A 14,637-nucleotide genomic window follows, 5' to 3' on the forward strand; every position below is an offset into this window, starting at 1 on the left:
AAAAAATTATACAATGTATACATCAAATTGTGTAGGACACTACTAAATTTAACAATGTGACCCCATATATTTTTAAAGTTTATAGATTTTTGGAGGTAAATAACCACTAAAGTACCTTTTAAATATAATTATCATTGAGAAAAAAATTGGGACCCCGTTGAATTTTCATCCTGGAGTCGCCACTGTACATCAAGTATATGAAGAGTCTCGAAACTAGAAAACAAAATCAAACTTTAGCTATCTAAAACTGAGTCTCTTCTAACCTAAAAGAAAAACCACACCACGCTTCACCCATTTCATGTACACCATATATACCTTATGTACACTAAATATTTGGGTCTTACAAAAACATTTTTCTCTCGATTTGGAATCCAAGACCAAAAGGCGCCCCCTGCAATCATCCTCTGAGCTGCCAATAAACGATTTCTAAATTGCTAAGCTAATGTCCTCAACAATGACTAATAAAACATAATACTGTAATGAAATTCTAGAAGCACCAATGTTTTGAAGTTTCCCACTTAAAATGACGGGTTTTTGGCATTCAATCACACCGTCCAAACGTTCCATCCGACGTTCCCTCGACATTCTCAATTTGAAGTTCTTAAAGAGCGTTGAGTTTTCAAAGTTGTGGGCTATTTTTTTAGTCTTTTTCATTTCTTTTTTATGGTCTATATATATATATATATATATATATATATATATATATATATATATATATATATATATATATATATATATATATATATATATTCATAAACACTAAATCACTTCTTTACTATTTCCATTGCAAATTTCTAGTAGAACTTCAAAATAGAATTTCGAGTTAACGCTTTATCATTCTTGATAATCTAAAATTTTTCTTTAATGTGCGGTAAAAATTATACATAACGATTACACATTGACTCAATGATACAACGTTTATTGAAATATAGATATATATTCGGGATAAAAAACAAATGAAACGAAACAAATATCACAATTGATTTAAGTGGTGTCTTCAGGTAGTTGATATGATAGATCACTCACAAGATGTAGATGAAGACGGGTCTGACGAAGATATATCATCATCGGATTCGAAAACTTAGAAGATTCTTTTCGGATTCTCAATTTCGATCATGGATTTTATCTATTCGTGTTAATTTCATTTTGTTGGGATCGCGAGATAATCTAGTTGCGGTGTAGTTTCTCGTGTTTTTTCATTATATTCGTTAGTTGTCAGAGTTGATGTCTCGAATGTCCTTTGATGTACGTGTCGAGTGTCAATTGTATTTGCTAACTTCTAACTAGTCTTTTTTATTTTTAAATAATTTGCTTGCCTTTTGAAAAAATAATAATATAGTCTTACCATAAAAATATAAAGAAAGTAATTCGTGCGGTTAAATTTTATGTTGTTGGATGTAGTTATTTTAAAATGGAGATCTAAAGTTTTTTAAAGTTATTTATTATTATAATTATAATAAAGTTGAAATTAAGTTATAAAGTTGAAATCTGAACTTTACTGATTAAAAAAACAAATGATTACGGCACAACTACTCGTACTAGTATCATACCATACCAGTACTTATAATTATAATTTGCTTGCAATCTAATCTAATTCTAATCTAAGCTATTCTTCAATTCCTTATATATTTGGTTATCTCCTAATTGCTGGATCTAACAGTAACCGTGAGCGCTAGATCACAAAAAAATGTTGAGCACAATGGCGGTGATCCGGTTGTTACTGGTGGCGCTACTACAGGTTTTTCATTTTCAGGAAGTCCGATCAGGTTCCTCCGACCACAAGTATAAACCTAATGATGAAGTACCGATTTACGCTAACAAAGTCGGTCCATTTCACAACCCTAGGTACGTTACACTAGATCTGTATTACGTGCGTTTGATTTAAGGTGAATTACGTTTAGGTTTTTATAGTTAATTTCTTCTGATTTGATGATTTTGATGCTTATTGTACTGTTCATCTGATTAATTTGGATGGATTACGGTGTATGTTTGTGATTTGGTGGATCTGAGGTTGAATTGAGTTGATTAGGGTTTTGTGTGTGTCGGTGTATGTACTTGATAAATGTAAACTCAAAATATCTCACCTGTTTAGATATATTTCTGTTTTGGAAAGAATTGAGCAAATTTATGAAACCTGTTACAAATTTTTGAATTATAAATAATATAATGAAATATGAAAGCACGATGTAGATATTGTCCAAATGGTTAGTGTCATTTCTTTAGTTTTGTACAATACTACAATACAATTCAGTTTTAGAGAATCATTCTAATTGAATTGTAATGTCGTTGATCATGATACTGCAATTATAGATGAAGGCAGACAGGCAGGTATTGGAATACTTACCTCTTGTCAGGGTCAACTCACGTTAAAAGCCATTTTTACACTTCTCTATGCCTTCTTTAGAAACCACTTCATCCTGTGTATTTCATGCATCTTGTTTGGATGTACGGGAACTGACATAATTCTATGTTCTTGGGTATGAAATTTAGTAATTTAAGAAAACCATTTTTCCCCTTGTGTGTTGCATGGCTTTGCTGTGATGAGGTTGCGTTGGCTGCCCTTCTTGTGCTAATAAGGTTGTGTTGGAAAACTTGGTTTTCATTTCAGCCCAAGAATTGCTAGGAATTAGTTATATGTTCTTTGAAGTGTATCTTGTGTTTTTAGTTTCATTTTTCTATTTGTATATACTTTAGAGCACAAAGAACACCAAGCCCATAGTTTTGCATAATTATGTTATATACTTATATATTCATGGGTACATACATAATTTTGTTATTCTATTTTTTCTACAGTGAAACATACCGCTTTTTTGATCTACCCTTCTGTTTACCAGGTTTGTGCACTCATCCTTGATCTATTGATTGTTATGTCATGACATATTATCTTTATTGTTATGTTGTTTGAGTTGTTTACCAGCATAGATCCTTGATGCATATATTGTTTGCAGCTCATTTAAAAGAGAAACCGGAGGCTCTGGGTGAAGTACTAAATGGAGATCGTTTAGTGAGTGCTCCTTATAAGCTTCCGTTTATGGTTGAAAAGGACTCAGAAATTGTTTGCAGAAAGAAACTAACGAAAGATGAAGTTTCCAAATTCAGAAGTGCTGTTTCCAAGGACTATTATTTTCAAATGTACTATGATGACCTCCCTTTTTGGGGCTTTTTAGGGAAAGTTGAAAAAGACAAAACTGACCCCAGTGAGGAAAAGTATTACCTGTTTAAACATCTCCACTTTGAGATCCACTACAATAAAGATCGTGTCATAGAGATAAATGCAAAAGCTGATCCTAGTGCTGTAGTAGATCTCACAGAAGACAAGGAAGTTGACGTGGAGTTTATGTATACGGTGAGGTGGAAAGAAACAAACGTTTCGTTTGATGCAAGGATGGGCAAGTACATGGAGAATGGGTCCCACCCACATCACTTGGAGATTCATTGGTTTTCAATTATTAACTCGTGTGTGACCGTTCTTCTTCTAACTGGTTTTCTTGCGACGATTCTTATGCGAGTCCTTAAGAATGACTTTGTTAAGTAAGGAATAATATATATATTCTTTAGATGCGGCATCATCAATCCGGTTTTGATTATTAATGTAGGTTTTGTTATCTATAAAAGGTATGCTCATGATGAGGAGGCAGCTGATGATCAAGAGGAAACTGGGTGGAAGTACATTCATGGTGATGTTTTCAGGTATCCAAAGTACAAGTCTCTGTTTGCTGCTGCTCTTGGTTCTGGTACCCAGCTATTTTCACTGTAAGTAGAATACTGGCGACTTGATTACGTCACAGTTTTGATCTTCAATGGGTTAGTTCTGACAGTGTTAACTTTGTCTACTTTCTGGTTTGTCAGTGCACTTTTTATCTTTGGACTGGCTCTTGTTGGTGTATTTTATCCTTACAATCGAGGAGCTCTGTTTACAGCATTGGTTGTCATATATGCTCTTACTTCTGGGATTGCTGGCTACACTGCAGCCTCCTTTTATCACCAGCTAGAAGGAACTAACTGGGTATGTCACTTTACATATAAAGGATTCGTGGTATAACATTTGTTTAATATTCTGAACACGATAGTTACATGAATAGAGTAACCCCTTTACCTTGTTTAATGATTAGTGTAGATTTTGAACTGCAATCATATGTGGGCCTATGACTGGGCTATAAGTGGGCCAGTGTTTTGATATTGAACTGTTTTGAGTTGATCCATTGATATGATGTATCTGGTGGCCAGGTCTAAAATTATGGTTGTGAACTAATTTTTAAGTGGGTCATTATTTGGATTAATCTATGAGCTGTTCGGTCCATTCATCATCCATAAACACGAATTTCACTACATAACACATCACCGTCTTCCTCCCTATTCTGCCATAATTCCCAATTATTATAACACACACACACACAGACACACTCACAGACACACACCCCACCACCCTACACACACAAAATAGTGCCTGGTTTAGCTGTAGCCTGTAGGATAGGGGAACAAAAGATTTGTACCAAATACTACATTACGGAAATCCAATTCTTTGCTACATTTGGTAGAGTATCTTACCGAGTATACTGGTACATGATGGTATGGTTCATTGTGTTTTGTTGGTATTTGTGCTCTGTGGTTTCATGGTTTTGTTTCGTCTAAAGTTTTGCACACTCCTATGGGGAAGTGATTTCATTTTTATTAGTATGTCACTGGGTTGCTGGTCCAAATCCGACCTGTCAACAGGCCTACCCTAATGGTGTTATGATCTCCACTGACATTTTATCTTAGAAATTGCTGTTTTAAGGTTTAGTCTATGGATGTAAAGTTATAGAAATGCTTCTATAATACGAGTATTAAAGGTGCAATTGTGTGGTGAGATAGTAACATGCTACATTCTTCCTGCATCTAATACGTTTCACTCTATCTTACACACGTAGACCTTTTTGCACATCTACACGTTTCTGGGTTAAAAATAATTATACCTGATTTTTACGTCTTATGAGTTATGATGCTCTGTGTAAACATTGTATATATTCATAAAGATCAAGAAAGGGAGGATAGTTGTTAGGAGAATCCTATTTATTAAATTGATGAATGCCTTCTAATATTACATTCATCTGACTTGATAATGCTGGGGGTGTCTCCATATTGTTATTGCTCCTTTTGTTGTTATTATTTTATAACGCCTTATAAATACTGTTTGATATAAATATAAGTCAATAATTTCCATCTCGATCAACAGGTTAGGAACTTATTGTTAACTGGCTGCCTCTTTTGCGGACCTCTCTTCCTCACTTTCTGCTTTTTAAATACCGTCGCAATCTCATATACCGCAACTGCTGCACTGCCCTTCGGCACCATTGTTGTGATCGTTTTAATTTGGACACTGGTGACATCACCTTTGCTCGTATTAGGCGGTATTGCTGGAAAAAACAGCAAGGCTGAATTTCAGGCTCCTGTTCGTACCACAAAGTATCCCCGAGAGATCCCACCTTTGCCATGGTACCGCAAAACCATCCCTCAAATGGCCATGGCTGGTTTTCTTCCTTTTAGTGCAATCTACATCGAGCTTTACTACATATTCGCTAGTGTGTGGGGCCACAGGATATATACAATTTACAGCATCTTATTTATAGTTTTCATCATTCTCCTGATCGTTACTGCCTTTATCACCGTCGCATTGACTTATTTCCAACTTGCTGCCGAAGACCATGAATGGTGGTGGAGGTATGTTATATGTACCATTCTAATTTATTATGTTTACTTGTTTTGTTAATGTGACACTTGACTCGATCTGCTGAATATTTATCAGGTCTTTTCTCTGTGGTGGCTCAACCGGGGTCTTCATTTTTGGGTATTGTTTGTATTACTATTACGAACGTTCTGACATGTCAGGCTTCATGCAAACTTCGTTTTTCTTTGGTTACATGGCATGCATTTGTTATGGTTTCTTTTTGATGCTTGGGATGGTCGGTTTCCGTGCGGCTTTGTTCTTTGTCCGCCACATATACCGCTCAATCAAGTGTGAATAGAAGCTTGATGTTCAATCTAGTTATGCTCAGACAGGTATGCCTTATTTATTTTCAGATATCCTATGATAACAAGTATATTTGTTGTAGGTCTTAAAGAGATAACACACTTTCATGTCTACCATTAATGAAATACTTTGCTATCGAAATGATGTCTTTAACAAAAAATGACACCTAGATAAATTATATCTAAAGTACCTTATTTATATAGTTGCTCTTTGTTTAGACTTCAATCTGAATATTTGAAGTGTTGTTGCTATTTTCTAGGATAAAGTCTTAACTTGGAATATGTTTTAATGATTTCCGTCTCAGGAGCTGCTGTTGTTGCCCAGAGCCATGAGAACCAATTTACATGTCAAAATGCCGCTTCTTCTATATACTAGTTAATGTTTTTATTTTCGACAATAGGAAACAATTTTAAACAAAAATACTCATATTCGTCTTTGTTCTTAATTTGTAGCTTATTATTAGTAGTACTAAAATTCGTGCAAGTCCGGTTATTTGCCAATTGCCAGCCTTCGTTCTTTCACCATCTCTCTCATCTGAAGTGGCAAAGAAATGTTCATGTTTAGCGATCATCGTTAAATCATTGTTGTTCGTGTATTCATCTTTTATTTAGTTGAGTGTTTGTGATCGAAGCCAGCTCTATCTGTTTACTGTGATGAAATGCCTTACCTTAAATGAAAATTTTCCTAGGAGGATTGAGCGAGTTGATATATAATATTGTGTGAACTATAAAGTGGTTGAACGCTCCAAACTTTATATAATATTGTGTGAACTATAGTGGTTGAACACTTCAAACTTCTAAAGGTGCTGATGATCAACTTTTGTGATATGACTAAATAACATATATTAGTTAATTTATGTCATCAAACTGGACAACAAGCTAAACTTTGGTAATGGAAAGCTTAAAATTTTATTAATAGCCCACAAAATCGAGCAATAAGCGACAATATAATATCAAAGGGGGAAAATGATCAAAACACCAACACCCCACATATGCTATGAACCGCAAGCTATACTAACAAGTGAAACTATCTTGCTAGCTGGGTTCAACCTCCAATCTTCATATTCACCTTGAAACATTTGTGATCTATTTGATATCCACAAATGAGATAACACCTTGAGCTTCACCATAAGATCTTCATTGAGGATTGATTGTCTCAAGTTAAAAGGAGAGTGCACCACTCTGTTCAGCCACTCACAAGTCAACCATAAAAGAATGAACCTCGTTGCTAAGAAGGCTTTGCTAGCTTTTGACGCATCAAGAGTATAGTTTGCGGTACTCAACACGTTAAATAGGCTATCCGGAATAGGATCATCGATTTGCCATCAAGTTAAAAGGCTCCTTCAATGTGGAATTGTATATATGTAGTTGACAAAAAGGTGATCCCACACCTTCCTTCATACCTTCACATAGAGGACATAGGCCTGAATCCAAAACAATGCCTCGATTAGATTGGTTTGATCGAGTGGCTAGTTTATCTAAAGATAACCTCCAAATAAAGATGCTAATCTTTTTTGGGAGGCATGGCAACCACGATACAGAATTCAGATCAGGAGCAGCTCCTAGTGTTGCTTTGTCGATCAATATTGAAAGATATTTCATCTTAAAAACACCTTTAGAATTGACCTTCCATGACCACTCATCATCATTACCCATTACCCATTATCCATCCATACTAAAACATAAACATAAATGAATAGTTACACAATGACGGCATGTCCATGTCAGCATGACGTCATCGTTCACTTACTTTCTTTCCTTTCGAATTCACAATTTTCTGAGATATATTTAATTTTCTCTGACAAATAAACAAAGACATACCCACCTATACTAAAACATAAACATAAATGAATAGTAATAATGACGACATTTCACACGACGTCCATTCACTTATTATTTTTTTTTTCTAATTCACAATTTATGAGATATTTAATTTTCTCTAACAAATAAACAAAGATGGAACTAGAGCAGAAGGCTCTTATTGTCAAAGGATTGCCCCAGTTCGATTCATGGTTCCGGTTTTATTTATTTCACATCTCTTTTAATATATTACATTAAAATGTATACTCCGTACTATTTATATTTTGGTACCTAACTAATTAACCTTAATTTTATTTTTATAAAGCATTACTACTATATACAATGTAGTCATTTTTTAACTTCTAATTTTTTTTTCCAAATTTTCATAAAATCTTTTATTTGTTCCGTTCGTTTATTTTTTTTCAAAAGTATTCTTCCGTTTGTTAATGAGAAATAAACGAGATGTTGCAACCACGGGAGAAGCTGCCACTGTTGAGAGGAATTTGAATTTCGCCTTGAAATGTTATGATCATATATGCAAAAATTATAATGGACGATCAACCCTTTTTTCGTGGAATTTTAAATTATAAGAGTACAAGAAGTGGTGATTGACATATCACTCAGTTTTTCCCGTTGCCAAAAATAACTATCTTCTCGACTAGCCAAAATCTTTGTTGATGAACTTGGTTTTAACTTGAGAGAAACTTTGTTCGAAGTCTAAGCCTCTCGACTAGCCAGAATAAGCAAACCGAAGTTTGCACAAGTGGCCCCCGCCAAACACCAAACAATGAATTACGCGTTTGATCTTACAATGGATGGAGGTGATTTGAACATAATGAATAAAAGATATGCATTCTGCAGACAATAAGATTACCAAATTAACCATGTGGTAGAATAGTTCATTATTTTTCAACAAAAATAACGAATACTCATATAGAAACGACGCCGTTGTCCAAAGGAAAACACCCTCAACAAGGAATAAAAAAAGAAAAAAAAAACGGAGGCAACGAGGGAGCTTGCACCTAAAAAGCAACTAACTAAATGAAAACTATCTATGAGCATCACCTAGGCCCTAACAACCTGATAAACACTAAAACAAACTAACAAATACAAGAACGAATACTACATAATAAAAAGGAAACTAAACCAAACGATCTAATAGAAATCAACCTAACCTCGATCCTGCCCTTTTCAACTTGCCGTTAACCGTCTCTTCAAAATGTTCTTCCTGATAGAATAGTTGTAAAGAAACTTTGTGTTGTGTATTAATTATGCCATTTTTGCAGCAACAAAACAGAGAATCACAAACACAGAGGCAGATGCGGTAGATACAATAACATAGACTTCAATGTCAAACATTTGACTTTTAAGTTGCCTGGATACAATAACATAAGTATTGATCATCTTACTATCAAAAAGGACACATACAAAGATATAAAAACAAAAGGAAAGGGTTTATATAAACTGTTGTCTGTAAGAATGGATATTAAGTAATCCGTATATGATACGTGTGTTACCTTTTCAACTAACTACCAATCCATCAAATTCTCTATCACATACAACAATTTGCGATACAGTTACATCACACGCATAATTTAGAACAAAATAATAATAGATCAGATCATTTCTTCTTCTTTTAGAGTAGCAATTCTCACATTATCACGATCACGCCTAAAAACCCGATACAACGGAGTGTAAAATAAGCAACACAAACCAAACGGAATCGCCATCATCGCAAAAAGCCCTTTTGATAACGCTAACGCTTCTCTAGTGGACCCCCCAATCGGGTTCACAGATTTTGGGTCGTACCCGTAAATCTTCTCTGCTAGTATTCCAACCATGGGTGCAGCAAAAGACGAAAATGACCCTTCGAAAGCACGATCAAACGCATAGATCATGGTCCGGTGTTTGGTGGGGACCACTTCCGCAAACATTGGTGCGTTGGCTGCAGTTCCATTCCAGCTTATCGTAAGTCCCATAAAGAGAAGTGTGATTGCGTAAGTTAAGTAGCTATCGATCGATTGCGGGATTACGCGTAGGAGAAACCAAGTGTATGGAATCCCCATTATTGCACTGAATTGGGCACACATGATTCGACCCGAATGAGGGTAAGTTTGAGACAATCGGTCCGCTATAATCCCACCCAAAAGTGACCCAAATGAGCAGCCTGCACCAAATAAGCTCAAAAGTGTTGCAGCCTTTTGGTGATCAAAACCTAAAAATGGAAACATGTGTTATAAATACCAATTACTACTCAATTGAGACCCATAGCTTGAAAAATGGGTCGTATTTAACCAACTGGGCTCATATATAAGTTAAAGAATGGGTCCAAGTTAGACCCTTATGAAGCCTAACAAATATATATAATGTCCAATGGGGAGTGCCGCAGTGTTGTAAATCTCCTTATTTCTATCCGAGATCTCGTTTTTGGAAGGCAGCCGAGACGAGATGTCCATCTCCCAAGATTTCTCAGTCAACGAGGTCAAACTTGGTCAAAGCAACAGTTTATCGGATTTTCTCGGTCATTTCTTGGATTTTCTCATAAAATCTAGTAATTTCTTAGGTTTTCTCACTCACTTTATGGATTTTTTTGTAAAATCTCATAAAAGTATGAAATATTTATAGATATATTTATATTTATATTAAAAAAACTGAAAAGTCAACGTAAGTCACCGTCCGAGATCTCCCCGAGAAATTTCCGAGATGCCGAGATCTCCCCATAAATGTCCTAACGAGATCTCCCCGAGATCCGAGTTCTCCAACCTTGCCAATGGGTCCTTAATAGGTCTTAACAGGTTTTAACGAGATTTTAAAAATATTATGTTCTAGAGGTTTTACGAGTTTAAGAAACTGACTCATTCGACCCATACCCAAAATCGTTCAGGTTTTGACCCAACCTGACCCGTTTTCCAGGTATAAAATCATGACTAATGTATGTCAAGTCTGATATGGAAAAGATTATGTGAAAAACACATCTAAATACCATAAAACGAAGACGAAAAGGATTTACATGCTCACCAATTAGTTCGAACCACATAGTGAAAAACACCATGGCGGTCCAAGGGAGTGAACCAACAAGACCCTGCAAGACAATAATCTGAAACGTTTGGACTTTCATCACGGCTTTCATAGCCGTCCACGACTCACCCCAAACAGAACCGGAATCACGCCCACGTTCCAACAATACACTCCTAAAAATAAACCATTTATAACATTAACATACATACTCACAACCGTAAACATTAAAAAAAAAAAAGAAAAAAAAAAGAAAAAATCAAAATCAGTACCTTTCAAGGTAACTCGTCTCTACTCCATCACGATTATCTGTAGAGAACCGTTTAGGATCAACAACAAACAAAAACACGAGAAACCCAATTAAGCAACTCAACCCAGCCATCAAAACAAACGCGCACCGCCAACCTGGCACCCCCCAAAACTCATGACCGGCCATAACCGTAGCCACCACACCACCACCAATACCGCCAACCATACCAATCAGACTCAAAAACCCGAACCCGGTCCCTCTAACACTATCACTATAAGTATCAGCTATAAACGATTGTAATGCAGGAATCACAATAGCCAACCCAAATCCATTTATCGCCCGCCAAAAAGCCACCTGACTAAAATAATGACTACCACCAACAGCACCTGTAGATAGGGCCCAACAAAGGGTCCCGAATGCAAGAACGGTGGGTCGGTCATACGTTAAAACTAAGATTCCCGCCATTGGAGAAGCTAAACCTTGAACAAAGTTTCTTATAAATGTTAAGTAACCAAGATCAGATGGACCAGCATTAAAAGCCTCACTAACTTCTTTATATACAGATGGTAGAAGATTCTCATCAGCTCTTTCCATTATCGCAGCTAAGTTAATGATAATTAATGAAATTGAAATCCCGAAAAATCTTCGCGTCCTATCAGATCAACAAAATTACAAATTAAGTAAACCAAGTTTGGAGAAAAATTAAAGGAATCTTAATTATTCATTTACCACATTACTGGTACTGCATTTTCTATGTTACTTTTAAGTGCAAAACAGAAAAGAACTTTAAATCACAATATACAATTAGGGTTTAGTGCATAAAATAAAAATATATATAACAAACTCCTATTGAGTCTAACCAGCTAAAATTGAAGCATTTATGCGTGATAATAATCTCTCAACTGTTGATATTGTATGTATATGATTACATCTTCGTCAGGTACTCCCGTATTTTGTTGATATGATAGCTAGATACGTTAACACATCATTGTAACAGTGTCTTTTTTTGGGAACAACAAACACACACGCTCTTTTTGTCCACGACAGGACTCGAACTCATAACCTCAAGGTTACTGAGTTTAAGTAAGTTATACGTAAATTAACACCATACAATCGCCAATGGCGCATAGCTCGGCTAGTACTAGGTGGGGCATATTTTCCTAGAAAAATCGCAAGGTCATGGGTGGGTTCAAACCCTATAACCGCTGCGCTGGCGCAGCAACTGATGCTGCGCAGTCAACTGACAACTGCTGCGCAGCCCTAACAAAAAAGGAAGCGAACCGTAGGCCGAATTGGATGTCAGTTATTAGCCTTTTGCCACAAATTACACGATATAATCGATTTTAATTGGTTATGTTCTTTAGAACTTCGTGTTTAATAAAATAATTGATAGGCACTTAACGGACAAAAAATATCCAAAACAACCGGAACTCACTTCAAGTTACGCAGATTCGCAAGAGCAACAACAAATAATAGTAATAGTAGATTTAAATTAAAACGATAAAATTAAATAAGTAAATAAACTTACTTCATGTTACGCAAATTGGTCTTTGATTTAGATAACTTGGATGGATTGATGAAGTTAGAGCGTATTCTCATAATAATAATAATAATAATAATAATAATAATAATAATAATAATAATAATAATAATAATAATAATAATATCGTCGTGCTAAATAGAGATCAGATTCCAGACAGGAAGATGGTATGACATTGCAACAGTAACATTCAATTTGGCAGAAATTTGATTTTGGGGGATTATATGGAAACAGAAATTTATTTACTTTTTAGTTTTTACCCGCGAAGGTTTATGTAATGATTGAATAGGAATTTGATTGGGTTCAGAAGTTTGAAGAATCTGTTAATCTAAATAGACAACGAATCTATTAATCTTTCTTTTGATTGAAATTAATTTGAATGTTTGACCTTTTTGGTGTTTTTTTCTCTCTTGTTTTCGTGGGGGTTTGTTGATAGGTTAAGATCTATTTTAGATCGATGCAATCCACGTTGGTAATAAACTAGCTCGGGCAGGCCCGCGCGATGCGGCGGGAGCTTTCGACCGGTGTATTCATATTTAACGCAGTTTTATTTACAGAAGGGAAAACGGCTCATGTGTTATGCGTCGTTATTGGTGTCGTCGTCTTTATTGTTTTTTAAAGGCTGTCCAGTTCGAACGTAGTTAGTTTCGTTTTGTTGATAAAATTATTTCGAATCTAACGGTGCTGGCGGAAAAATTTAACTTGGGGCGAGCAGGAAGATACAGGATGTCGTTGTGTTTAGCGTTTTTTTTTAAAAAGTGCCCGTTTCGGACGTAGTTAGTATCGTTTTGTTCATAAAATTATTTCGAGTCTGGCGGTGCTGTCGGAAAAATTTAACTCGCGGCGAGCGGGAAGATACGGTTGTCGTTGTGTTTAGCAGTTTTTTAAAATTGTCTGTTTCGCGTATAGTTAGTCCCGTTGGGTTCGTAAGATTTTTCCGAGTTGAACGGTAGGCTCGAAAAAATTTAACTCGCACCGAGCGAGAAGATAGGGCCCGTTATAAATTCGGGTGAAATTACTTTCTTTTAATTTAATAAAATTACAAATTTACATTTTCAATCCCTAGAAAAGTGTAAATTTGAGGGGCCTTTGTGTAAAAATAGCAGGAGTTGAGTGACCGTTTGTAGTGTGAACGCAAAGCCAAAACTACATTTCAATATAACTTAAACGACACAAAATCGCATCACGTTTAGTATGTTAAGGATAAATTACTACCCCCATCTCGTGTTACCTTTGACTTTTCTTTACTAGTGAAATAACTCGTGAAATTACGGGTTTGTTTAAATAAAACAGTCTAATGACATGTTTTAGATATTAAGTGAACGTACATGCTACAATTATTTAGTTTAATGATCCGTAGAACCACAGATTCCTACTAAGAAACTTATTGTTATTTTTACAAAGATATTGAAAAACTTAACTTGATCAGAATAAATTAATTACATTTATTCTCCTACCATTTTTTCTAATTTTCATCACAATTATTATTTTTCTTGTCATAAAAGCTACATTACAACATTTTATTGAGACATGTATTTCAATTACATATGTAACGTAATTAATCTCGTAAAAAGAACTTATAATATAATAATAATAATAATAATAATAATAATAATAATAATAATAATAATAATAATAATAATAATAATAATAATAATAATAATAATATACTAATACTAATAATACTAATAATAATATAATGTTTGCTTTAAAATTGAGTATTTATATATTTAATAATAATTATTAGTAATAACAAATGCCTCTTTAATTTTTTATTTAAAAAAAAAACAAAAATACAATTATCATATGAAAGTTGTACAATATGCTTTAAAGTTTGTACATGTGTTCATGAGGTGTTTTGTAAAAGATTGTACAATTTATTTTAAAATTTGTACATATGATCATGAGAGTGTTTTATCATAAGGTCGTACATAATGTTTCAAATATTGTACATATAGTCATGAGGGTGTTTTATCATAAAGTTGTACATAATGCTTCAAATATTGTACATATGATCATATGG

The 14,637-nt window shown here is 34.8% G+C and overlaps 2 protein-coding genes across 3 annotated transcripts; one reads left to right on the plus strand and one right to left on the minus strand.

The window, feature by feature from the left end:
• The first annotated feature begins 1,553 nt into the window (after positions 1-1,553).
• Positions 1,554-6,620, plus strand: LOC139865755 (transmembrane 9 superfamily member 3-like). The gene is made up of 8 exons (XM_071853854.1): positions 1,554-1,845; positions 2,794-2,834; positions 2,949-3,531; positions 3,616-3,753; positions 3,850-4,006; positions 5,216-5,700; positions 5,786-6,039; positions 6,315-6,620. The coding sequence occupies exons 1-7, from the start codon at positions 1,688-1,690 to the stop codon at positions 6,003-6,005; spliced, it is 1,782 nt and encodes a 593-aa protein (XP_071709955.1). The 5' UTR covers positions 1,554-1,687; the 3' UTR covers positions 6,006-6,039; positions 6,315-6,620.
• A 2,369-nt stretch (positions 6,621-8,989) lies between these two features.
• On the minus strand, positions 8,990-12,934 carry LOC139866842 (uncharacterized). 2 transcript variants are annotated; one of them, XM_071855135.1, is made up of 4 exons: positions 12,603-12,934; positions 11,097-11,726; positions 10,828-11,000; positions 8,990-9,976 (listed from the first exon to the last, which is right to left on the minus strand). In XM_071855135.1, exons 1-4 carry the CDS (start codon positions 12,671-12,673, stop codon positions 9,426-9,428), a joined length of 1,425 nt encoding a protein of 474 aa, XP_071711236.1. In that variant the 5' UTR covers positions 12,674-12,934; the 3' UTR covers positions 8,990-9,425. The 2 variants fall into 2 exon arrangements, with proteins under 2 accessions (XP_071711236.1, XP_071711235.1); XM_071855134.1 differs by having other exon boundaries at positions 8,991-10,024; positions 12,603-12,930.
• Between the last annotated feature and the right edge of the window lie 1,703 nt (positions 12,935-14,637).

Source organism: Rutidosis leptorrhynchoides, chromosome 9 (assembly GCF_046630445.1).
Source record: "Rutidosis leptorrhynchoides isolate AG116_Rl617_1_P2 chromosome 9, CSIRO_AGI_Rlap_v1, whole genome shotgun sequence".
Lineage (NCBI taxonomy): Eukaryota > Viridiplantae > Streptophyta > Magnoliopsida > Asterales > Asteraceae > Rutidosis > Rutidosis leptorrhynchoides.

Excerpts from the sequence above, each read along its gene's own strand:
- LOC139865755 (XM_071853854.1), top strand. The coding sequence starts at position 1,688 with ATGTTGAGCACAATGGCGGTGATCCGGTTGTTACTGGTGGCGCTACTA. Across the intron at positions 3,532-3,615 it reads CTTAAGAATGACTTTGTTAA|GTATGCTCATGATGAGGAGG; the intron begins GTAAGGAATAAT and ends TATCTATAAAAG. Across the intron at positions 5,701-5,785 it reads GACCATGAATGGTGGTGGAG|GTCTTTTCTCTGTGGTGGCT; the intron begins GTATGTTATATG and ends AATATTTATCAG.
- LOC139866842 (XM_071855134.1), bottom strand. The coding sequence starts at position 12,673 with ATGAGAATACGCTCTAACTTCATCAATCCATCCAAGTTATCTAAATCA. Across the intron at positions 11,727-12,602 it reads ACCAATTTGCGTAACATGAA|GACGCGAAGATTTTTCGGGA; the intron begins GTAAGTTTATTT and ends TTGATCTGATAG. Across the intron at positions 10,025-10,827 it reads TATGTGGTTCGAACTAATTG|GTTTTGATCACCAAAAGGCT; the intron begins GTGAGCATGTAA and ends TTCCATTTTTAG.